At 45.6% G+C, this 26,722-nt stretch overlaps 2 protein-coding genes across 3 annotated transcripts in view; both read left to right on the top strand.

Moving 5' to 3' along the window:
- Nucleotides 1-1,090: 1,090 nt before the first annotated feature.
- Nucleotides 1,091-26,722, top strand: part of LOC142472492 (uncharacterized) — a 105,231-nt gene continuing 79,599 nt past the window's right edge. Inside the window, exon 1 of one of the 2 annotated variants that reach the window (XM_075579548.1) lies at nt 1,091-1,189. The gene's annotated coding sequence lies outside the window, so the exon portion shown is untranslated. Of the gene's footprint in view, nt 1,190-8,737; nt 9,522-26,722 lie in introns of those variants that run through there. The other variant, XM_075579546.1, reaches the window with a different exon arrangement.
- Nucleotides 9,703-25,931, top strand: LOC142472499 (uncharacterized). The gene is made up of 4 exons (XM_075579556.1): nt 9,703-11,767; nt 22,486-23,820; nt 23,868-24,052; nt 25,902-25,931. The coding sequence occupies exons 2-4, from the start codon at nt 22,524-22,526 to the stop codon at nt 25,929-25,931; spliced, it is 1,512 nt and encodes a 503-aa protein (XP_075435671.1). The 5' UTR covers nt 9,703-11,767; nt 22,486-22,523.

Genomic DNA, 26,722 nt, shown 5'->3' with positions numbered 1-26,722 from the left:
TAAGAACTCGGGCATGGTGCCTCGGGCCGCGCTCCTGCTCTGCCTCGCCTGCAGAAGCTGGTGCTTTTTTGTGGCCTGACAGGTGAGGCAGTGAGCGCGCTTTGGGGGCGGGGCGAAGGTGTGGCGGGAGGCGGGTCTAGTCCCTCATCCCCATTGGATGTTTGCTGTCACATGACCGCTCCTCCGCTCCCCTCAGCGCGTATATTTAAACTTGCCTGTCGTCTGCATTTATTTCCTACTGAGTGCGAATAGCCGTGCGGCTTTTTGCACTCAGCTTAACTGAGTGCGAATAGCCGAGCTGTAATGAACACAGTAATGTCAGTAGGTTTCTATGCCTTTATTCCCTAGAAAAGCATTACAAAGTCTTATAGCTCAGTGGTTATGCTCCAGGCCGTTAGCATAGTGAACCAGGGTTCAATTCCTGGCAGGGATGTTTATTTTTTTCCATTTTATTTCCTACTGAGTGCGAATAGCCGTGCGGCTATTTGCACTCAACTCTGAATATCCACTGCCACAGCTCCGTACACACACACAGCCTCTCCTCTCCCCCTCCCCCCCCCCCCCCCCCGGCCTCTTTCTGGGGAGCAGGGGGGGGGGGGGGACTCTGTGTGGGAAGCAGGGGGGCCTCTTTGTGTGGGGAGCACAGGGGGGTACTGTGTGGGGAGCAGGGGGGACTCTGTGTGGGGAGCGGGTCTCTTTGTGGGGGCTGTGTGGGGAGCTCAGGGGGGGGCTCTTTGCGGGATCAGAGGGGGCTCTGTGTGTGGGTTAGGGATGTTTTATGTGTGGGGTGTTACTGTCTCAGCTGGAACATGGAAAATAATTGAAATGATAAAATCAGGACAAGCAGCATTTTCAAGACAAAACCAGGTTACCTCCTTCTTATCAACATTGGCCAAAAGGGAGGAACTGAAGCAGCTTTACTGAAAATAAGAGGAGTATACACATCTTCATGCAGAAGTAACTATCTTTCCCTAGCACAGTATGTGACACTTAATCTGTACTGGTCTATAAACACTACAACTCCCATGAGCCTCTTAGTGTGAGCATGCACAGTAGTAGGACAGAGAGCAGTGACCCGGATGTAGTGAGTTTCTCCACTTCCTGGAAATCAGACCATTGCAAACATAGAAAGTGAACCTGAGATCCGACTGCAGCACAGAGACCACAGAGGCAGAAGCACCCAAGCAAGGTGCGTGTCACCCTGCTGAGAGCTCACATGCTGCTGCTGCTGCTGCTGCCGATAGGGACAATCACCCCACAATACCAACTGCCCCGTGTGTGACTTCCCCTCGGCCCTGCTCCCCCTACCCCCAGGTGTCCCCATCTTCCCCCTCTCTGGAGAGCTGCATAACACGCTCTGCTTAGCTGCGTAACGTGCTCTGCTTAGCTACGCTCTCGAGCGCTGCGTAACGTGCTCTGCTTAGCTACGCTCTCGAGCGCTGCGTAACGCGCTCTGCTTAGCTACGCTCTCGAGCGCTGCGTAACGCGCTCTGCTTAGCTACGCTCTCGAGCGCTGCGTAACACTCTGCTTAGCTGCGTAAGGCGTTCTGCTTAGCTACGCTCTCGAGCGCTGCGTAAGGCGCTCTGCTTAGCTACGCTCGAGCGCTGCGTAAGGCGCTCTGCTTAGCTACGCTCGAGCGCTGCTTAAGGCGCTCTGCTTAGCTACGCTCGAGCGCTGCGTAAGGCGCTCTGCTTAGCTACGCTCGAGCGCTGCTTAAGGCGCTCTGCTTAGCTACGCTCGAGCGCTGCGTAAGGCGCTCTGCTTAGCTACGCTCGAGCGCTGCGTAAGGCGCTCTGCTTAGCTACGCTCGAGCGCTGCGTAAGGCGCTCTGCTTAGCTACGCTCGAGCGCTGCGTAAGGCGCTCTGCTTATCTACGCTCGAGCGCTGCGTAAGGCGCTCTGCTTAGCTACGCTCGAGCGCTGCGTAAGGCGCTCTGCTTATCTACGCTCGAGCGCTGCGTAAGGCGCTCTGCTTATCTACGCTGCAATAAAACCTGACCTGTTGTTCAATTGAAAGCTTACCTCATCATTTTTCCGGTTTCACTGAGAGCTGGAAACTGCGGCAGTGCTACACATCTACACCCTTCTTCTTGCTGCATATCTACGCTCGAGCGCTGCGTAAGGCGCTCTGCTTGGCTGCGCTCTGGAGCGCTGCGTAAGGCGCTCTGCTTGGCTGCGCTGCGTAACGTGCTCTGCTTGGCTGCGCTCTGGAGCGCTGCGTAACGCGCTCTGCTTGGCTGCGCTCTGGAGCGCTGCGTAACGCGCTCTGCTTGGCTGCGCTCTGGAGCGCTGCGTAACGCACTCTGCTTGGCTGCGCTCTGGAGCGCTGGGTAACGCGCTCTGCTTGGCTGCGCTCTGAAGTGCTGCGTAACGCGCTCTGCTTGGCTGCGCTCTGGAGCGCTGCGTAACGCGCTCTGCTTGGCTGCGCTCTGGAGCGCTGCGTAACGCGCTCTGCTTGGCTGCGCTCTGGAGCGCTGCGTAACGCGCTCTGGAGCGCTCATAGTGCGCGCAATGGCTGACATCACCCGTCTCCGTCGCCACCTGCAAAAGTTATAATTTAACTTTCGGCGACGTCGCTGGTGACCTGGCCATTGAATGGTTCAGAGGTTGTCACATGGCAACAGCCTCTGAAAAATCAAATTTTATCGGCTTCACGAACTTGCGTTGCTGCTGTCGCTCAGTCGCGTCGTGCTTACTTAAGCGAACGTGACAACGGCAAGGCTTTTGTTTTTAGGCGACGTCGCCGGCACTATTAGCGCAGCCTAACTTAAATTCGTGGTGAAACGACGGGCGGCTAGCTGTCCCCTGCGGCTGATAGCGGTGAGATGGTCGCACTAAAACATCCCATTCCGCCTTCTTAGCGGGTGCCGGTATCTCTGCTGAGTTTATTGCCCACGATTATGCGGTGCAATTGGAAGCTGCACCGTATGACGTCCTTGTTTCCTATTGGTCCGCGGGACATTTAAAGCCGCCATTAGATTAGACACTGTCACGGTAGCTTACAGGGTTATAATATACACCAAATAACTGGGTTGAATTGAATACGACTGTGATATAATAAAGAGATTTTATTCCTTAAAAGACAGGTGGACACAATGTTGGACAAATAACAAACGGAATATATACACTTACTTAGTAAGGGGACCATGAAATAACCAGGATTCAGGTTAGCAGTTCATCAGGCATCAGGCATAAGAATGAAGACACGAAAGACAATGGGCATAGAGCTTACAATCGTTTATATGTGGTTTGGGCTCTATCCCTAACATTGGGACTCAGGCATTGGAGAACAATTACCTGGGTCCAATTACCTTTTGCCAACTCACGTGGGAAGCAAGATAGTACCTGCCCACAGGGGGTTGGCCTTCCTCTAGTCAGAAAACCATTTCCTTAGCCCCATCTAAAAATCTGGTGCCTCCAAGTCTGCCAGATGGGTATTTGGGAAGAAAGCAGGTGCTCAAATCTCATCAGGACATGGAAAAAAGAAAAGAAGACACCAAATAGTGCAATATTGTCAACTACAACAGATGTAATCAGTGTTGAAAGCTCTATAAAGTTTACACTCACGTGTACAACGTGATAATAGGGCGTTGTGATAGAAGTTACCAACTTTAATTTCCAGATAGGTACTCCGGATCAACACCAGTAATGTTCCATAGGAAAGGAAGGAAAATCCACATACAAAGGAGAAAAAGAAAAATAGTATAATATTGCTTTTAGTATTAAAAACAGAAAGTATTCCTCTTACATAAGTGTCTTTGTGGTGAGCATTCAGACCACCCTGGGTCATATGGACAGACAATTTTCTTCACAACAACAGCATCTGCTCCGCGGCCGTCACAGCATACACTGGGCCGATTAGTGTAGTCCACTCTGAATGTCACCAGCAAAGTGCCACTCTGTAGTCCAAGACTCACACAACGCACGTTTCTACTTAATAGTCTTCCTCAGGGGCTAATCTAACATCCTGCACTGTTTCCCTTCCTTAAATAACCCACCGCATTAAATTTTAAATTGGAGCGTCACGTGTGACGTCATCACGCGATGCGTCACATAACGCGTCATCACGCATATTTGCATATTCTAGCGCTCAAAACTTTCAAAGTATTGGCAATCAAAACTGTTACACAGCTATCCAATGGGCATGTTACATCACACATGTACTTTGCATCACAGACCTTACAGCAGTAATCTCTTCAGCACTGTCAGTCCTGTCTCCTCACCAGCTTTCCTGCATGTGTGTACAGCCTGGGGTTTTAACACCTTGATTGTGCAGCTGGGGTCAGACTAATTAAGCAACCCTTTTCAACTTAACCTCATCACTGCTGCACTGCAAGCCTAAACATAGGTTTTCCAGGCATATGGCTGGTGACGTTCATTCACCCTGTCACACCTCCTCAAAGAAACAAATAAAGTTAGTTTGGCATGATCTCTCCTTCATAAATCCATGCTGACAATTACTAATAATTTTGTTTTCCATTAGGTATTCCTGAATATTATCCCGTATTAAACCTTCAAGTAGTTTCCCCACTATTCCCCACAGCAGTTGTTGGGCCCCCGGTTCTTCCCCGCAGGTGTCCCCCGTGAGTCCGCAGCCTTGTACCTGTGGGCCCTCAGGTGGTCTTCAGAGGTCCCGCAGACCTAAGGAACCAACCCTGTATGTAAAAATAAACCTGTCATAAATTTAAATAAATACCCCCCCCCCCTCCCCAACACATACAGTAATGTGCAAAATTACTATTATCCAGATATGGATAATAGATTATTTGACCATTATTAAACACATAAAACAGCATCAATAAAGTAAATAAATAGAGTTCTACTTACCCCTTGGCAATGTAATGGCGTCCGGTCATCAAACGGCTTCCGTTGGCAAAAAAAATACATTGCAAATACTTTCAAATGCCAGTTAACCCCTTAATTACCTTAGCAGTTAATAACCACAAAAGTAATTAAGGGGTTAACCCACCCTGTACCCATTCATTTGTACAGTGGGTATTATATATATATATATATATATATATATATATATATATACAAATATAACTGTATGCTCATCTGCATGTCTTAGGCAGGTCTGCAACCCCGCCTTTCCCCATTATCACCCAGCATACAGCACTTCCACTGCAGCAAGGGATTCTGGGAAATGACATGCAAATGAGCACACAGTGTCACTTTTTGCCTCAATAACCATTTTTAACATGGTTCCCTATAGGCTTAAGCTGGCTGCATGGTCACAGCTTTGAGCACAGCCAGGGTTAAGGTGCATACCCAGAAAACCACCCACAGACAGCTGTTTCGACCTTGATGGGTCTCATCAGTGTGGGGTTGATTTTAATATTTTAATATATTATAATATTTTGGATATATATATAGATATATATATATATATATATATATATATATACACAACTGTATGCTCATATATATATATATATATAAAACCAATATACAAATTACCCAAATATGCAGAAATAAAAACATGAAATCTGAATCTCAAAAACAGTACATTGCATGTGAAAATTAAACCAGCTCATTGCATCTGAAAATAATATCAGGACATTGCAAAATAAATTATCTCATATCTTCCAACAAAACAGCACCTAGACAAATAAATATATACCAAATGGCATTCAAACAATTGCATTTTAATGAGCACGTGATGCAATTAATCTGTGCATCATTTAACACTATGCCAAATCAAAGGTCAAAATAAAATAAACAATTACCAACAATATACAATGCCATCCAAACAATCAAATAAAAAGTAAACATTAAAAAAATTACCATCAAATCAAAAATCAATTACAATCCAATCAAAATCAATTACACAATTCCGTATTCAATTCCTAAAACCAAACCATTGTGAAAAAATGTAAACTTCAAACTAACCACCATCTTACAAAATCTAACTACCAAAAATAAGCCAATATTAAAAAGCAAGCCCCTGAAATAAAAGATTGCAAAGACCCTGAAAAATTAAATGTAACTAAATAAAAATAACATTACACACAACAATTTCTAAATAAAGATGCAAAATACATTTTAAAAACATGAAAAGAATTTAGAGAAACATTTGCAAAACAATCATGTTGTATCTGTCACGCCTGTATGCCCGCAGACCTGGCAAGAGCCAGTACTGAGGTGGGAACGGTATTACACCACACACCCACAGCAGTGGGAGCAAGCCTGGAGTGTGGTATAGCGTTGCTGGGCCTGTAGAAAGAGTTGTTAATTATACTTGCAACGCTTGATGGTGTCAGCATAAGAATAGTCGTGTCCGTGTGCCAGTGTCCAGGGGTCCAGAGGGTAGAGTCATCGGAGTACAAGCCAGGTCCTAGGAAGCCAGAGGTAAGCGAGGTAGAGTTCGTAGCAAGATTCAAAGGGGTACCAGAGAGCAGAGTAGTCCAGGACAAGCAGGGGTCAAAAGCCAGGGGAATCCAAGATAAACACAGGAGCAGGATACAGCAGGGACACAGAGGGAGCACAGCATAGGTCAGCACACACAGGGAAACAGGAACTATGCAGAGCGAGGAAGAAGTGGGCAGACAAGGGTCATTAGTGAATGATCGTAGTTCCAACAGTAATGTGGAAGGAGGTAGTAGGGCCAGGTTTGGGAGGAAGTATGAGGAGCTCTGTTTTAGCCATGTTGAGTTTAAGGCGGCGTAGGGCCATCCAGGATGATATAGCAGAGAGACATTCAGAAACTTTGGTTTGTACAGCAGGTGGAAGGTCGGGTGTTGAAAAGTATATTTGTGTGTCGTCAGCATAGAGGTGATAATTAAACCCAAAATATGTTATTAGGTCACCTAGAGAGAATGTGTACAGAGAAAAGAGAAGAGGTCCCAGAACAGAGCCCTGGGGTACCCCCACAGAGAGATCAATAGAGGTGTTAGCAGAAGAGACACTGAAAGTACGGTGGGAGAGGTAGGATGAGATCCAGGATAGAGCTTTGTTCCGAATACCAAGAGTATGGAGAATGTGAAGGAGAAGAGGGTGGTCCACGGTGTCAAATGCTGCAGAGAGGTCGAGTAATATGAGCAGAGTGTAATGACCTCTGTCTTTGGCAGCATCGAGGTAGTTATTTTAGCGAGGGCTGTTTCCGTGGAGTGAGCCGTGCGGAAGCCAGATTGTAGAGGGTCTAGGAGAGAATAGGTGTTGAGAAAATGGAGCAAGCGAGAGAATACAAGACGTTCAAGGAGTTTAGAGGCAAAAGGCAGGAGGGAGACAGGTCGATAGTTAGAAAGACAGGTAGGGTCAAGCTTGCTGTTTTTGAGTAATGGTATAACTGTTGCATGTTTGAAGGAGGATGGAAAGGTTCCAGAGCAGAGGGAGGAGTTAAAAATGTGTGTGAGCGTAGGGATTATAGTAGGAGCCAGAGGTTTTAGGAGATGGGAGGGAATGGGGTCAAGAGGGCAAGTGGTAGAGGGAGAAGAGGCGATCAACAGCGACACATCCTCCTCTGAGACAGTGGAAAAAGAGTCAAGGAAGGCAAGAGGAGAGTTAGGAAGAGGTGTAGGATGGGAGGAAGAAACAGGGGATGTTCTGACGTATGTATTCCACCTTTTCCTTAAAATAGTCAGCAAAGTCCTGAGCAGAGATGGAGGAAGGAGAGGCAGCTGAGGGTGGTTTGAGTAGAGTATCAAAGACAGAGAACAGTCGTGTGGGTTAGACTTGTGCATGTTGATTAGTGAAGAAAAGTAGGCCTGTTTAGCTTGCGAGAGGGCAGAGTTGAAACAGGATAGCATAAATTTGTAGTGAAGGAAGTCTGCGAGAGTATGAGATTTCCTCCAGAGGCGTTCAGAGGAACGAGTGGAGGAACGCAGCATGCGCGTGTGGGAATTTAGCCAGGGTCTAGGGTTAGAAGGGCGAGGGCGGCAGAGAGAAAGCGGGGCATGTAGCTCAAGAGAGGAGGACAAGGCAGAGTTGTAGTTCCTGACCAGGTTGTCAGGGTCTCTAGCAGAGCTGAGAGAGGAGAGCGAGGAGCGTAAAGTGGACTCAAAGTCAGGTAAGTGAATAGAGCGCAGGTTTCTGCAGAACCAGAGGGTAGATGGAGGTGGAGAAGGGGAGAAGCGAGATAGAGAGAATGAGATGAGGTCATGGTCAGAGAAAGAAAAAGGGGAAATGGAGAAATCAGAGAGAGAGAAGTTTTTAGTGAAAACCAGGTCTAAGTAGTGGCCATCCTTGTGGGTGCTGGCTGCAGTCCACTGTTGAAGGCCAAAAGAAAAGGTTAGAGAAAGAAAGCGGGAAGCCCAAGGGAGAGAGGGGTCATCAATGTGGCAATTGAAGTCCCCAAGGAGAAGAACAGGGGAGTCTGAGGAGAGAAAGAGAGCCAGGATTCAAAGTGAGAGAGAAAGGCAGAAGGGGGATGAGTAGAGGTAGGAGGGCGATAGATGACCGCCACATGCTTTTTTTGTTCACACTATAGAACTGTACTGTTTGTTACTATGTTGCACTAAGAGGGAGTTGCTATTCGTATAGCTCTTGATCTGACTCTACTGTGGTTTTGTATATTAGATGGTTGTGTTATAACATAATCCTGAACCATTAAGTGTTTGAAATTATTTCCTGTTTGAGGATGGACCAGATGTGCGTTTCGGTGTCCCTGTCTTCTCTGGCTCTTTTTGGGGTTGTTTTGTGTTAATAATCTTAGGTTTAAAGCTTATACAAAATGCTTTATATTTTTCCAAGAAAAGAAGATTCTAGTAGTTACGTTTCTTCTCTTTCATACAGACACAGCTGGTATCCAACACACATAACTCAAGGAACGTCCTATCTCGGCACCTTCAGAGCAGCACTGCCCACTACCAGCATGGACAGAGGAGCACTGCCCACTACCAGCATGGACAGAGCAGCACTGTCCACGACCAGCACGGACCGAGCAGCACTGCCCACGACCAGCACGGACAGAGGAGCACTGCCCACTACCAGCATGGACAGAGGAGCACTGCCCACAAACAGCATGGACAGAGGAGTACTGCCCACAAACAGCATGGACAGAGGAGCACTGCTCACTACCAGCACGGACAGAGGAGCACTGCCCACTACCTGCATGGACAGAGGAGCACTGCCCACTACCAGCATGGACAGAGGAGCACTGCCCACTACCTGCATGGACAGAGGAGCACTGCCCACTACCTGCATAGACAGAGGAGCACTGCCCACTGCCTGCATGGACAGAGGAGCACTGCCCACTACCAGCACGGACAGAGGAGCACTGCCCACTACCTGCATGGACAGAGGAGCACTGCCCACTACCAGCATGGACAGAGGAGCACTGTCCACTACCTGCATGGACAGAGGAGCACTGCCCACTACCTGCATGGACAGAGGAGCACTGCCCACTACCTGCATGGACAGAGGAGCACTGCCCACTACCTGCATAGACAGAGGAGCACTGCCCACTGCCTGCATGGACAGAGGAGCACTGCCCACTACCAGCACGGACAGAGGAGCACTGCCCACTACCTGCATGGACAGAGGAGCACTGCCCACTACCAGCATGGATCCGTACTTGTTAAGTGAGTATTGTATATATTTTGATGGTTCTGAAATTTACAAGGAGGGGATATCTGGTTATTTTGCAGTTATGGGAGTTGTAATAAATATGGCAGAAATTATTAAGTATTTTAATCAATATGGCACAAATTGTCTTAAAAATACAATAATTGTTTTTATTGCCTGTTAAACCCCTGACCAGGCCTTAGGTTTATAAGACTGGTGGTATCTAGAGATAAGGACATCTGGTTTTGAAAGGGTGGGGAACTTTAGATATGGCTGTCCTGACACTATAATAAACGTAAAGTTTTTAAATGTACCCTAAAAGGCATTCTTTAGGGGATTCTGCAGAGTATCAGGGGATGTGGCTAAATCTGCATATCCTGAATCTGATTGCACTTTGCAAGAATAACAAGTAGATATTTGTAAATGTTGTGATTATACAAACCAAATAATATAAAAAACAGGGTTTTCTATGTATAATCTGATATGTTTCTCATGCAAAAATAGAAGTTATACGTTCATATTTCCTAACCAGGCGAGTATATTAAGTAGAACAGCGTTCAGAGTCCACTGTCCAGATGGAGACAGTGGGTCAGAAAGGTCCCAAATTGCATGCCCTCAAATCCATACAAATGTGTGTATGATTGTATTACGCATTGTAGTAAAATAGTCTTGTCGTGAAATAAGCCCCAAAGCAGATGGTCTGAAGATCTGATAATGGTTAAAATAACTTTTATTAGTATGTCAACAATAAATAAAAGGGGTAATTCCCATATCCCACGGGCAGTGACAATTGCGGTTTGATGATATGCAATATGTAATCCGCTAGCTGTATATGTGTGTAGCGAAAATAGGGTTAATAAGCGCATTAATAAAGGCAATATGCTCGGCTGGTTAACCCTAATTCGCATTGGGGAATGAAGGGGTTAATTTTATGTGCATTACCCATGTATTATTTTTCCTCTGTGCGTTGCTGTCCCCATTTTGCAGGATTGCATGTGCCTGCAATGCTGTATGTGATTTTATGCTTGCATTACCGTTTTATAGGCACAAGATGGGGCTGAGAGAGCCGAGCTGCCAGTTACTTGGAGACGCGTGGCGCGGTCTCTTTGTTCCATTGGAAAGCATAGGTATCCATTACTGAGGCTTGAACTCATAACCGTGAGGTCAATTGAATCAAACGGTTGCGGTTTCAAACTCAAGTGGTTACCAGATACAATGTATCCAGTCCCGGTTAGAAGCGTAACTTGAAAGGCAGCAGGCAATTGGCGTAGGAACCCGGCTAACTGCAAGTCAATTGGCGTGGGAATCCCATAGCCTAACATTGCCGCCTCCAAGAGAAGCCTCTAACTCGGGAACGGAACGGGCTAGCCACCTGAAATTTGGTGTGCAGCCCCAGAGTAACACCCCAAGCACAGACATTAAAATTATAACTTTGTGATAAGTGAAACACATATTTTTAATAAAGTGAATTTTGGGCTACAATTTTAAAAGGACAGGCAGGATACATTTTTTCTACTTGCCTTTGTAATGCAGCCAGTGACCAAATGTTTTTACACATATGAGCTGGGGGTACTTTCTTCTCAAACTTCAGAGACCCCTTGTTGAGGCCGTGCCTATGCGTCTGGGGAAGTGTTGAAGTTGAAAGCCCTTATAGCCGCAAAGTGTGAATTAGCCGGGATGTTTGTTGAATGGGATATCCTGGGCTAGTTCACACTTTGAGGGCAACTCCTAGCCTGGGAGACGCCAGGTAAAAAGGGGAGTACACATATGGTAAGCAGCCAAGGTGTCAGGTGACACAGGCACTGTAACAGTCGGAAATCCCTGTAGTGCCCATTCTGCAAACTGTGGGCAAAAAGGGGATTGGTGGGTTAAAAGGTTCCCACGAAGGGGATTGGGCAGGTATGTTGGAGAAATTGTATCAGACCCTATATACATGCTCCCCAAGCTATCCCCGGTGTGTTTCTTTCTTTCTTTCTGTATGATGTGACTGAATTTCCAACTCGCTTCTACAATTGGATAAGAGCAGCATCGATTCCAGAACGCAATGAGTTAATTACAATGGAACCAAGGACATAACTCTGCTTCAGGAATTCGTTAGTGCTGGAGGTTGTCTAACGAACCCCAACGGACCAGAAAGAACTTTGCATCATTCCAGGAAATATTGGGTTGGCAATTTGTGCCCTTGCAACAGGACTGCATTTTAAATGACAATATTACGGTGCTTTGTTTCCTTGCTGGACATTTTATCCCGTTCTCTCCCTCAGTAAGTGTTTTATCAAGTATATTCTAAGGTTGTCGTGTGTTTGTCTATTAAGGAAATAAATGTCCGTTTATTTTGCTCAACTTATATGCTCAATCGAGATCCCCAAAATATAAAATTGTTAATAGAGTGTGTCCATCGTGACAATGAGAACATGGGCAGTTTATATGATGCTATAGGGTAGCCATATGTAACAGTTTGTATAGTGACAAGTGGTTGCTTTGTCTTATTTGGGTGAGGTTTAGTTCCCCTGCTTGAGGGCAGTAGTATAACAATGTATCTGAAAAGAGTCTTCGTTCACTAGTCTCTGATTCATTTATTGGGGACCGTGATGTTACACTGTATCCGATAGTATAGCTGGCTACAGTGTGCTTTACAGGATTGTCAAAAACATACTGTGGAGGCCTCCCCAGTGTGTTCTTATTGGGTTATTAATGCAGGGGAGCACAGTCTTTTTTTCCCCTGCTTGCCTTGTTTCTAACGTCCTTGCATTGATGTCACGTTGCCACGGCAACACAACGTCACAGGACCCTGCGGCGTCATTTGAAGCCGCGTTGCCATGGCGACGTGTCACCAGGAGCGCTCGGAACCAAGCTAAGTAGAAGTTTACAGAGGCCTTCAGCTCCCCCGGCATTACTTTAAATGCCTTCTGGAAGCGTGCTGGGCCTCTGCAAAACCCCGCACCCCCGCAGCGAATCAGGGGGGCGCGCCCCCCACTCTGCGCACCGCTGGCTTAATGTATGGGCGAACTGTATAGATATAGCTAATTGTGGAGTATGTAGAAGATAAATGGTCACCAGAGCCCAGGAGGAGGTAGTGGATGTGTTGCACCTCTGTCCCTAATGGTGAATTATAGTCTATTACTCCACTAAGCCTAGTTTTACAACATGGCATAGCAGTACTAAATGATGTTGGTGTGCTCGTTCCACTCGAGCATGGGTGATTGAAATAGTTGCTCAATGACTCAGTGTATAGATATGAGTCCTGGTTACTGAAATGATCTTGTAGCCATAGTATAGTGTTGCGTAACCGTGGTGGTAAACGTTACGTATGCTGCTGTAAGCGTAATTCTGTGGCTATTACCGAATAGGCAGCTAGGGAAGCGTACTTATAACATATGAGTATCAATGGTACCGTTGTACGCACGGTATTCCACTGTGCTTATCGTGATGTGAGTAATGCATATATGGAGGCAACAGTGGTGCGAGGGTCACAACTATAGGGTCACCTCGATAGGGGACAACTCCCAGTAGTGTTGTCAACCAATTAGAAAGCTCTATACTGCAGGTAGCCGTTGAGGGTCGTGGGATTACCGTGGACCTCCCAGTTGCGGGTTTTGTATTTGAACGGTATGTAGGGGTGACGTTACCCTAATTGGTATTGTGGCTGCTGCAATGTAGCATTGAAAGCTGGTTGGAGATAGCAGCTGCAGGAAAACTCTATGATATATCTGAATACCGAGGTGATGACTGTTTCACAAATTTTTATGAGTGCATCCGACCATGTTGGTGACCCCTTGCATTTTGAGCAAGATGGACAAGAAACAAAGAAAAAATATCCGGAGTAGCAACTAGACGACAGAATCCAAAATGAACAGCACTCAGGAAAGTCAAGGTAAAAAGGCTTTATTGGTCAAAACTGCAATCTCCAAGAACACCTCCAGCTAGATGGAGCCTATTTTTCAACTCGACTTCAAATTCTATGTTATTGTTGAGATTCTTGATGTTGATTTGTTTTTGTCTTCTTTTTAATACATCTTCTTTCCATTTTGCATTCCGATGTAATTTGCAGCGAACCAATCTGTGATTACTCCTTGTGTCAAAACTGTTAAGAACTGTGCAGTCTTCAATCGTGTTTATTCCTAGTTGGTATATCATCCATTTCATTATTGATTCCATCTTATACTATATTAGTGAAAGCACTGTATGTTTGCCTGCCTGCATGCATGCCTGCCTGCTGGATGTCCGGTGTCCCTAGCGGCAATCTCATTGGTCCCTTGGCCCGCCCGCCCCCGCACACCTCTCATTGGCCTCACACACTCACACCACCCCCTTGGCCCGCCCCCCACACCTCTCATTGGCCTGAGGCGGAGTGACGGGCCAAAGGTCCAAAAAAAAAAATAAAACACACACACACACACACACACACACACCTCTCTCCCCGCTCCAAATCACCTCTCTCCCCGCTCCAAATCACCTCTCTCCCCGCTCCAAATCACCTCTCTCCCCTCCCCAGCGGCATCACCTCTCTCCCCGCTCCAAATCACCTCTCCCCGCTCCAAATCACCTCTCCCCGCTCCAAATCACCTCTCCCCGCTCCAAATCACCTCTTCCCCCTCCCCAGCGGCATCACCTCTTCCCCCTCCCCAGCGGCATCACCTCTTCCCCCTCCCCAGCGGCATCACCTCTTCCCCCTCCCCGCTCCAAATCACCTTTCCCCCTCCCCAGCGGCATCACCTCTCCCCCCTCACCGCTCCAAATCACCTCTCCCCGCTCCAAATCACCTCTCCCCGCTCCAAATCACCTCGCTTCCCGCAGCTGCCACGCGGCGCGTAAGATGGCGGACCCCCTTCCTCCCTCGCGGCGCCGAGTCAGACGGTGGCGGCGCCCGGAAGTACAGGTAGGTGTCGCTCCCCACCTCCGGCGCCAAACGGAACTGAGAAAGGGCGCATCAACTGAGGTGTGTGTGTGTGTATGTGTATGTGTATGTGTATGTGTATGTGTATGTGTATGTGTGTGTGTGTGTGTGTGTGTGTGTGTGTGTGTGTGTCACTGTCCACTGCCCCCCCCTCCTGTCCACTGCCCCCCCCTCCTGTCCACTGCCCCCCCCTCCTGTCCACTGCCCCCCCCTCCTGTCCACTGCCCCCCCCTCCTGTCCACTGCCCCCCCCTCCTATCCACTGCCCCCCCCTCCTATCCACTGCCCCCCCCTCCTATCCACTGCCCCCCCCTCCTATCCACTGCCCCCCCCTCCTGTCCACTGCCCCCCCCTCCTGTCCACTGCCCCCCCTCCTGTCCACTGCCCCCCCTCCTGTCCACTGCGTCCCCCTCCTGTCCACTGCGTCCCCCTCCTGTCCACTGCGTCCCCCTCCTGTCCACTGCGTCCCCCTCCTGTCCACTGCGTCCCCCTCCTGTCCACTGCGTCCCCCTCCTGTCCACTGCGTCCCCCTCCTGTCCACTGCGTCCCCCCTCCTGTCCACTGCGTCCCCCCTCATGCAGGGGGAGGAATCCATGCCTTTGAGGCGCCCCCCCCCTCCCTTTGACGCCCCCCCCCTCCCTTTGACGCCCCCCCCCCTCCCTTTGACGCCCCCCCCCCTCCCTTTGACGCCCCCCCCCCTCCCTTTGACGCCCCCCCCTCCCTTTGACGCCCCCCCCCCTCCCTTTGACGCCCCCCCCCCTCCCTTTGACGCCCCCCCCCCTCCCTTTGACGCCCCCCCCCTCCCTTTGACGCCCCCCCCCCTCCCTTTGACGCCCCCCCCCTCCCTTTGACGCCCCCCCCCCTCCCTTTGACGCCCCCCCCCTCCCTTTGACGCCCCCCCCCTCCCTTTGACGCCCCCCCCTCCCTTTGATGCCCCCCCCTCCCTTTGACGCCCCCCCCTCCCTTTGACGCCCCCCCCCTCCCTTTGACGCCCCCCCCCCTCCCTTTGACGCCCCCCCCCTCCCTTTGACGCCCCCCCCCCTCCCTTTGACGCCCCCCCCCCTCCCTTTGACGCCCCCCCCTGCCTTTGACGCCCCGCGCGCACACACTGACTGACTGCCGCACGCACACACTGACTGACGCGCACACAAAGCCTGACTGACGCACGCACACACTGACTGAGGCACACACTGACTGTGTGTGCGTCAGTCAGTCTGTGTGTGTTTGTGTTTCTGCCTCAGACTCACTGACGCGCGAGCAAACACACAGTGACTGACGCACACACGCTACATGAAGCTGTAAAGGAGGGAGGGAGGGGGGGACTGGATTGATGTGAATGGGGGACAAACAGAGAGAGGGGGGAGGAGAGAGAGGAACGGGAACATTACATCCCGGGCAACGCCGGGTCTCTCAGCTAGTTTGGTATATAATTCAGGATGTAGAAGTTTTCATATTCTACAAGTCTGTCCACACATAATGACCTTGAGGTGACAATTTCCTTTGTTACGTTGGTTTATATCATGGTAGTGATTAGTAAGACCACACCTTGAATATGGAGTGCAATTTTGGGCACCAATCCTAAGAAAAGACATTATGGAACTAGAGAGAGTGCAGAGAAGAGTCACCAAATTAATAAAGGGGATGAACCTTCTAACTTATGAGGAGAGGCTAGCTAAATTAGATTTATTTACATTAGATAAGAGGCGTCTAAGAGGGGATATGATAACTATATAAAATATATTCAGGGACAATACAAGGAGCTTTCAAAAGAACTATTCATCCCACGGGCAGTACTTAGGACTCGGGGCCATCCCTTAAGGTTGGAGGAAAGGAAATTTCATCAGCAACAAAGGAAAGGGTTCTTTACAGTAAGGGCAGTTAAAATGTGGAATTCATTACCCATGGAGACTGTGATGGCAGATACAATAGATTTGTTCAAAAAAAGGTTGGACATCTTTTTAGATGGGAAAGGTATACAGGAATATACCAAATAAGTATACATGGGAAGGATGTTGATCCAGGGATTAATCCGATTGCCAATTCTTGGAGTCAGGAAGGAATTAATTTTTCCCCCTTAATGGGGTTTTTTGTTTGCCTTCCTCTGGATCAATAAGTATAGATATAGGATAAAGTATCTGTTGTCTAAATTTAGCATAGGTTGAACTTGATGGACGGAAGTCTTTTTTCAACCTCATCTACTATGTAACTACGTAACTATGGTAGAAGTCTTCCACGTCACTGTATGTGTGACTTAATGTTGGAGCATACACTTGGATTATTTGAAGCCTGTATCTCTTTGTCAACTGAATGACAATTCTGGCTACTCTTTCCGATGAGCTTTCATTCTGTACTCTATGTTGTTTCTCCAGCTCTGGTTTACAATGAAGTCTCTGCCACCGATTCTTTCAGTTTCTGTACCTCTGTAATATAACAGGTGTACACTTTTTAATTCAATGAGGCTTTCATCTTTTCTACTTGCTTCATTAATGCCAACAATATTCCATTTCATCTTATCAAGTTCGCCTTCCAGTTCTTGCAATTCAGCTTCATTAGAGAGAGTCCGGCATTTTTTATAGATAACCAGATTTAGGTTTAAATGACTGCTTTTGTTTAACCTTCTCCTCCATGCCTTGTTCTTCCAGAGAATGAGGGCCATTTCTTTTTAGTGTGTTTTATATTGCGATTGAGACCATACTTGCCATGCCACGTTCATTTACTTGTACTTGCAGGCAAGTATTTTTCCCACTTTCTTGGACATTTTGCCACCTTCTCGGCACTTTCAGCAGTGAGAAGAATTTGAGGGAAGTATATAAATATATTATATCATGCCTTTATTTTTGTAATACAAAATACATTGAGAAAAGGTTCTCTTCTTTTGATTTTAGTGATTATTTTGGTAATCCCATCTGCATTATCATCACTAGCATTGATCATGAAGAGTATTCCCTCCCCACTGTACAAATTGGGGGAGAAGACTATCACCTCCTGGAAATATCACAGATGGTATTGTTAGGTCAACCCCCAAAAGAAATAGGTGGTTATTCCCCAGTTTAGATTTTAGGACTACCTCTTGTAACCCATATATCTGATCATCACTGAGCGTTATCCCTTCTTCTTGCAATTTCTCATCTTCCTGTCCACGTTGTGGTCATCTATTGCACACCTACCTCTACTCACCCCCCTTCTGTCTTTCTCTCTCACTTTGTATCCTAGCTCACCTTTTTCTCCTCAGACTCCCCTGTTCTTCTCTTTGGGGACTTCAACTGCCAAATTGATGACCCCTCTCTCCCTTGGGCTTCCCGCTTTCTCTCTAACCTCTTCTTTTGGCATTCAACAGTGGACTGCAGCCAGCACCCAGAAGGATAGCAACTACCTAGACCTGGTTTTCACTAAAAACATTTCCCTCTCTACTCTCTCCATTTCCCTCTTTCCTATCTCTGACCATCATTTCCTCTCATTTTCTCTCTCTCACTTTTCCCCTTCTCCACCTCCATCTACCCCTCATTTCTGCAGTGACCGGCACTCTATTAACCTACCAGCTTTTCATTCCACTTTGCACTCCTCCCTCTCCTCTCCGCTCCAGACCCTGACAACCTGGTTAGGGACTACAACTTTGCCCTATCCTCCTCTCTTGATCTACATGCCACGCTTTCTCTCAGCCGTTCTCACTCTTCTAACCCCAGACCATGGCTAAATTCCCACATGCGCATGCTGCATTCCTGCACTCGTTACTCTGATCGCCTCTGGAGGAAATCTCACTCTCGCAGACTTTCTCCACTACAAATGTATGTTTCAACTGTGCCCTCTCCCAGGCTAAACAAACCTACTTTTCTTCACTAATCAACATGCACAAGTTTAACCCATGCCGACTCTTTTCTGTCTTTGACTCCCTACTCAGACCATCCTCTGCTGCCTGTTTTTTCTTCCTCAATCTCACTTCAGGACTTTGCTGACTATTTGAAGGAAAAGGTGGAATCCATACATCAGGACATCCCCGCTGTACCCTCCTCCCATCCTACACCTCTTCCTAACTCTCCTCCTGCCTTCCATAATTTTTCCCGCTTTCAAAGAGGAGGATGTATCATTGTTGATCTCTTCTTCTCCCTCTACTACTTTCCCACTTGACCTCATACCCTCCCATCTCCTAATACCTCTTGCTCCTACTATAATCCCTACACTAACACACATTTTTAATTCCTCCCTCTACTCTGGTACCTTTCCCTCCTCCTTCAAACATGCAACAGTTATACCATTACTCAAAAAGAGCAAACATGACCATACCTGTCTTTCTAACTATTGTCCTGTAGCCCTCCTGCCTTTTGCCTCTAAACTCCTTGAACGTCTTGTATTCTCTCGCTTGCTCCATTTTCTCACCACCAATTTTCTCCTAGACGCTCTACCATCTGGCTTCCACACTGCTCACTCCACTGAAACAGCCCTCACTACAATAACTAATGACCTCCATGCTGCCAAAGACAGTGCTCATATTACTCAACCTCTCTGCAGCATTTGATACTGTGGATCAACCTCTTCTCCTTCACATTCTCCATACTCTTGTTATACTTTTTGATGGTTTATCTTATTTGTAGCTGCAAAGGCAAACAGGATCTTATCTAGCTGTAAACGGGGAATTGATGGAAGGGTAGTAAGCATAATTGTCCCCCTCTATATAGCATTAGTAAGATCACACCTTGAATATGGAGTACTGTTTTGTGCACCACTCTTATAAAAAAGACATTATGAAACTAGAAAAAACGCAGAGAAGATCCACCAAATTAATAAAGGAGATGGATAATCTGACATGAGAAGAGGCTAGCTAAATTAGATTTATTTACATTAGAAAAGAGGCTTCTAAGAGGGGATATGATAACTATATACAAATATATTTGGTGACAATACAAGGGGCTTTCAAATGAACTATTCGTCCCAAGGCACGTACAAAGGAGTCAGGGCCATCCCCTAAGGTTGGAGGAAAGAGATTTCACCAGCAACCATGGATAGGGTTCTTTACAATAAGGGCTGTTAAAATGTGGAATTCATTACCCATGGAGCCTGTTTAAAAATCTTTAAAAAAAAAATAAAGTTGGACATATTTTTAGAAAGGAAAGGTATACAATGATAAACCAAATAAGTAAACGTGGGAAGGATGGGTATCCAGGGAGAAATCTAATTGCCATTATTTGGAGTCAGGAAGGAGTTTATTTTCCCCCTTATGATATTTTACTTGGGATTTTTGTTTGCCTTCCACTGGATAAATATATATGGTAAATATAAATATAGGATAAAGTATCTGTTGTCTAAATTTAGCATAGGTTGAACATGTCTTTTTTCAACCTTATCCACTACGGTATGTAAGACATAAAATGGAGCAATTGTTAAAGTACGCTCTGAGCTGGAGGTATCGGAAAAATTCGGAATGTGGGATGTTTTTCTCGGATCTGATTTGTTCAAATGATTTAATTTTATTTGGTATCCCCTCCAGATCTCTGAGCCAAATATATCTATATTGTTTCCAGATCCCTGAGGTGTGTTCTGCTAGCCCTGGTGCAAAGTCGGGGTTGCCCCACAACGGGGACATCAGTGAATGTTTGGACGTTAAGATATATTTAGATTTAGCGGCCTCCCAGATCAACAATGAGTTGATCATTGAGGAAAGCGGCCGGTCAGCCCATTTAATGGCTGTTTTAGGTAACCACAGCAGATTGTCTAACTCCAATGGGGAGCACACCGATTTCTCCAGATCCACCCATCTTTTCAATGCTGGGTTGATCTGCCATTGTGTGAGTTGACACAGTTGCGCCGCTTTATAGTAAGATAACAGGCAAGGTACCGCTAGGCCTCCCGATCGGGTGGTCCTTTTCATAATTGTCTTGTTTACTCTCGGTTTTTTCCCTCCCCATATGAAGTTGGAGATTTCAGACTGAAGTGAGAGTATTTCCTTCAGTCTCAGTGGCACTGGCAGAGTCTGGAATAGGTATAGGATACAGGGGAGGAGATTCATCTTTACACTATGTATCCTACCAATCCAGGGGATCCTATATGGCATCCACTTTCTCAGATCATCCTTTAGTGTTCGAATCAGTTTGGGGTAATTTGCTTCGTCGATGCCTTTATAATCTTTAGTGATATGGACTCCTAGATATTTAATATGTTTTGGTTGCCAATTGAAATTGAAGTTCAGACTCAATAGTTTTTCGGTTTCTTTTGGGATGCTGATATTCAGGGCCTCTGATTTGGTGTGATTAATTTTAAATCCAGATATCTTATTAAATTTTTCCAACAGATCAAATAGGTTCGGCAGAGAGGTAAGGGGTCTGGAAATCACCAGCAAGATGTCATCAGCATACAGGGCAACCTTGTGGGATTTCGAATCTATAGTAATCCCTGAGATATCCGGGTTGTTCCATACACAGGGCGAATAAAAGGGGAGATAATGGGCACCCCTGACGTGTGCCACGCCATATCCGCCATTAACCACATTTGAAAAGCTCTGTCTGACAGAAACAGACACACGGGGACTTACATCACAGATCTATGGAGAAATAGTGGGTTCTGGGAATATACAACAAGAGCAAAAACTAGCATATAGAATAAGGTGGAAGACGGATCTGGGAGAAGCCCTGGAGGAGGAGGACTGGTCGGCCATACTAGAGGCGGCAGCCAAAAGCTCTATCTGTACGACTTTGAAGGAAAATGCATATAAAGTATTGATGAGATGGTACCTCACCCCACTGAAATTATCAAGGTTTGTGCCAGGATACTCCCCACTGTGTCCAAAACAGTGTGGAGAATCGGCCGACCTGTTGCACATGCTCTGGTCTTGCCCTCGAATCTCACCCATTTGGGAAGAAATTAGAAATTGGATCCAGAGGATTTTTGACCCCACAATTCCCCCGGACCCCTGGCTGTTCCTTCTGAATAGACCATGGCCGGGTCTCTCTAAAACTGGAAATAAATTAGTTGCACATTTCGCAACAGCAACGAGGTGCGAGATCGCAGCTATGTGGAAACAACCCGAGATCCCAAATATCTCCAAGATTTGAAATCGAATGTGGTACATATGCCAGATGGAAAAATTAACGACCTTGGTTAATGACACTGGTGCCAAATATCTAAAAGTCTGGTCGCCTTGGTTGAAACAGACAGATATCCCAGGGGTAGAGGTCACCACAATTTGGCAATAATAGCTCAAAATGCATTTTCACTCAAAGGACGAGAACATCGCAGTGGGCTGCCTGGCCACACACGGGGAAGCAATAGGACATAAGAGGCTCAAGAGCTAAACCGAAAAGAGCTACGGGATGATGCAAATCGCGCTCTGAACATTAATCCTATTACAAAAACTGGAGAGGCCCGCGCCCCCGGGGTCATCACCCCCCCCTATCTTCCCCCCTCCCCTATCCTTATCCTTATTTTATTTTACCCATAAGCGCAATACCCTAAATCTACCACATAATGCAAAACCGGAGTTACGTCAATGTTCAGACTACACAGGTACTCAGGAGAGTACTTAGGTGTCGCACTGGAATGTTATATATGAGATATTTATTTTATATGTACTGTGATACTATATGTACTGAAAACTCTTTCAATAAATTCAAAATTGAAAAAAAAATGGAGCAATTGAGGCGAGTTTAGGTGTTTATGTATACTTCTCTCACCTATCTTTACACTATATATTTCTATCTGGTTGGGTTAATATCATTAACTCACTAGTAAGACAGACCAGGATTTCCTTAACTTTACATCTCATAGAAAATTTCAATGATAATTCCGATTTGGAGGCTGTGAAGGTACACATATATAATCATTACAGTAATGAATAGATATAATATGTATTAAAAGTAATTCACTGTGTTAGCTGCCAGGTACATACTGTATTGCGGGTCTTTGAGGTCCGCCACCTAAGTCATTGTTTTTTTTGTATATCCAGCGGCCACAATTTTAAAGCCATGGGTATAGAGTAAACAGAACATTTTGTTAATTAAGTAGTGATCAAGTAAATTTGCAAAGTATTTTTTATTCATAATTTGCTTTACAGATTGAAAACATTTGAGTTCTGTCTTTTTTGTTTACTTTTGTTAGAGAACTACCTAAACGAGGAGCAGAACTGGAGCGCTGATATGTCCAGAAGCTCGTTCACTTCCTGCACCCCTGAAGTGCCAAAAACCAATGATTCCTACCACATCTTGGGCATGTGCAAGGAACCAGTGCCACATGATGGTGAATTTACAGGCCTTGTACAGCTCACAGCACAGACTGACTCCAAGTATGGGACAAGCAAAAGATACCGGAGAGATTCTAGAAGGAGCTGCAGTGCTCAGCTTTTTGTGTGTAAGTGTGGGGGAAACTTCTCACTTAATAGGGACTTGATTACACACCTTTGTGTCCACACTAGCAAGCAACCCTTTACCTGTAACGACTGTGGAAAACATTTTTCACTGAAGGGGAAACTCCTATCACACCAGAGGATTCACACAGGGGGGAAACCTTACACATGTTCAGAGTGTGGGAAAAGCTTTGTACAGAAGGGCCATCTCGTCACACACCAGAGGATTCACACAGGGGAGAAACCTCACACATGTACAGAGTGTGAGAAACTATTCCGTGATGAGAAAAGCCTCCTCACACACCAGATGATTCATACAGGGGAGAAACCGTACACGTGTACAGAGTGTGAGAAACAATTCAGTGATAAGAAAGGCCTCCTCAGACACCAGATAATTCATACAGGGGAGAAACCTTACACATGTTCAGAGTGTGAGAAAAAATTCCGTGATGAGAAAAGCCTCCTCACACACCAGATGATTCATACAGGGGTGAAACCTTACACATGTACAGAGTGTGAGAAACAATTCAGTGATAAGAAATGCCTCCTCAGACACCAGATGATTCATACAGGGGTGAAACCTTACACATGTACAGAGTGTACAAAAAGGTTTTCAAAGAAGGACCATCTACTCAAACACCAGAGGATTCACACAGGGGAGAAACCTTACACATGTTCAGAGTGTGGGAAAAGCTTTTCACAGAAGGACAGTCTCGTCACACACCAGAGGATTCACTCAGGGGAGAAACCTTACACATGTACAGAGTGTACAAAAAGGTTTTCAAAGAAGGACAGTCTCGTCACACACCAGAGGATTCACTCAGGGGAGAAACCTTACACATGTTCAGAGTGTGGGAAAAGCTGTTCACAGAAGGACAGTCTCGTCACACACCAGAGGATTCACTCAGGGGAGAAACCTTACACATGTACAGAGTGTGAGAAACAATTCAGTGATAGGAGAACCCTCCTCAGACACCAGATTATTCATACAGGGAAGAAACCTACACATGTACAGAGTGTGGGAAAAGCTTTTCACGGAAGGACAGTCTCGCAGCACACCAGAGGACTCACCAGGAGAGAAACTTACACATGTACAGAGTGTGCAAAAAAGGTTTTCAAAGAAGGACCATCTACTCAGACACCAGAAGATTCACAGGGGAGAAACCTTCCACATGTACAGAGTGTGATAAAGAATTCAGTGATAAGAGCAGCCTCTCCATGCACCAGATGATTCATACAGGAGAAAAACCTTTCAGATGTACGGAGTACGGGGAAACCTTTTCACGGAAGGACTATCTCCTCAAACACCAGATGATTGAACACGTGAATAATGTCTCCTCTGTGTGAGTGTGAGAAGCAATTCATTGGTAAGAATGCCCTCTCCCATATTTGTTACATCTGCCTTCTCACGAGGTCCCAAGGGCCATAAAAGACAACCCATTACTATTCAGCACATATAAAGCGTGGTATAGAGCCAGGAAAACACTATCTTTACAAAGGAACAAGTCGCTATTTCTACCGTTCACCAAGAACTTGCGGTTTTAGGAAGGGAAGGCGAATTACCCTTTTGAGGCCTGGGAAAAGAAGGGAATCTTTGTAATAGGGCAGCTCCTGCATAAACTAAATCACACAATTTACTCATTCCAGGAACTGAAAGATAAATACGCACTACCTAACACACAATTCTTTGCATACCTACAGGCCTGGCATTATGCATTGACATCACTAAACAACTTACCAATAGCAGATAGAGACAATCAACTTGACGCTCTCTTCCAAAGGGCAAAATATGGGAAAATCTCAATATCACATTTTTATCAGTGTCTGAAGAAAACATTACGTTTTGATGGCAACACACCGGGAATGGGAGCTTGGTTAACAGACTGCCCAAATCTAAATATGGAGACTATCATGAGACAGTTTGGGAAATCGTTGAAAATCATCCCACCCACAATATACCAAGAAATGCACTACAACATTTAACATAGAACATATACTACACCCAAATTCAGATACAAAGCAAAATTATCTCTGGACAGTAAATGTACAAAGTGTGCAGCCCCATAGGCAGATCTTATGCACTGCCTATGGAGCTGCCCAGTGGTCCAAGAGTTCTGGTCACTAATAGACGAGTACTGCAAAGATTCCCTGAATATAATAATCCATATAGATCCCGAATATGCGATTTTTAATATCGTAAACCTATCTGCTGAAGGGGCAGCAGGGGAACAAACTGATAACAGCAAACAAACAAATTATAGCTATGGCCGCAAGGAAAACAATCTTGCAACAATGGATACATAACACTCCCCCATCTCTGCAGCTGTGGAGGGAAAAAATGTTTAGTATATTCACATTAGACTGGGTAGAAGCCACGACGGACAAAGAAAAAAAAGCGGAACGATTCTTCCAAATCTGGGAAAGCTTCATTGCCGCACAGTCAGACGAGACAAAGACAAAAATCAAAGAAAACTTTAAACACACAACATGGTACGCTACACGCACACTAACCAGGAATCCCCCAATAAGATTCTGAACACTACACCATCAATAATAAATAAAAAAACAGATCAGGGAGGGGGGGGGGGGGGGTTAGAAAAGTACCCAATAGGACTATGGACGATACCATAAGACTAGTGAAAAAAATACCTCAGGATATCAGTGTATGGGTCGAACAGGAGTGGCGAAAAGAGTACAAACATAATGAAGGAGGGAAGAGCCCTTATATAAAATTACTTGGTTAGTCTGTCAGAGGTTCAAAACAGACGAAGCAAAAGCTGGGGAATACTATCAAGAGGGAATAAGTTGAAGGTAAAATGATATAATGAATTGACATAGTACAAGTAAATGTTTACAAGTTGAGTTGAAGGTTCAAGTGTTACTATATTAAAAATAAAAAGGAAATAATGCAAAACAAATATTGTATGGAACATAAAGAGATACCTGTATAAGAATCTGCCACATTATGCATGTTAAAAATATACTGTACGTACAAGTCTGCAGAATTTCCAATGAAAATATTTATAAAAAATGAAGAAGAATGCCCTCTCCAGACACCACATGATTCACACAGCGGTGAAACCTCTCAGATGTGTGTGTGAAAATTGGTTTATTAGCAAAGGATTTTTTTTTTGTTAATGTATTTTATTTTGTGGTTCTTTTTCATTTTTAGGTTGCCCATCGATATGGAATTCTGGACTAAAAGGGTCTTTTTGTTGATAGAGGGGGCTAGAGGTGCTTGTAATGTAATAACTACATGTGGTGAATGGGTTAAATGTGTATGTATGTATGTCCAGATGACTAATGGTTGTGCTCTCATTTAAAAAAAAACTGTCACTAGACAGTTTTACAATCAACAACAGGGTTGGTCATTCTTCCGGAGTGTGTGATAGACTGTATTCTGTTGTGGTCTGTTTTTACAAGATAAAAACAGATATAGAATTGTTGAGAAAAGACAAGTCAGCCTTTTAATATAGAATTGCTAAGGAATGGAAGTCAGTTTTTGTAATCTGCTTGTTAATGTAACGTGATGTATATCAAACTGTATAAAAACTGAACAAAGAGTGCCTTTCTTCAGAATCAGCCTAAAGTCTTGCATGACACATTGATTCTCCCTGCATATGTTTGTATTATAAGTATCAATAAACTTACTCTTTCAAAGAACCTGGACTCCAGTTATCGATAATCAGCCTGCATCTGAGGTTCCATAACAGCATTCATTGCCATTTTGGAAATCCATGCCCGAATTGTAGGTATGGTTTACCATTGTAACAATGAGTGGAGGGGGTGTGGGTAGTTGACATGGGGAGGGTGGTTAGTCCTCTCAGGTGTGTAGCAGGAGGGGGGGTTGACCCCTTAATTAACACAGCGGTTAATAACCACTAAGGTAATTAAGGGGTTACAGGTCAGTAATTTTATTTTACTGTCGGTGCCCATTAAAGATGAGCAGGACGAGGATGGCCTTCATCCTTGAACCAACAATGAATTGAGTAA

Source organism: Ascaphus truei, chromosome 22, assembly GCF_040206685.1.
Source record: "Ascaphus truei isolate aAscTru1 chromosome 22, aAscTru1.hap1, whole genome shotgun sequence".
NCBI lineage: Eukaryota > Metazoa > Chordata > Amphibia > Anura > Ascaphidae > Ascaphus > Ascaphus truei.
This window is presented reverse-complemented; position numbering and strand designations above follow the sequence as displayed.

Coding starts and splice junctions, on each gene's coding strand:
- LOC142472499 (XM_075579556.1), top strand. CDS start 22,524: ATGTCCAGAAGCTCGTTCACTTCCTGCACCCCTGAAGTGCCAAAAACC. Junction 23,821..23,867: donor CAGGAGAGAAACTTACACAT/GTACAGAGTGTG, acceptor CCATCTACTCAG/ACACCAGAAGATTCACAGGG. Junction 24,053..25,901: donor AACACCAGATGATTGAACAC/GTGAATAATGTC, acceptor TTTCATTTTTAG/GTTGCCCATCGATATGGAAT.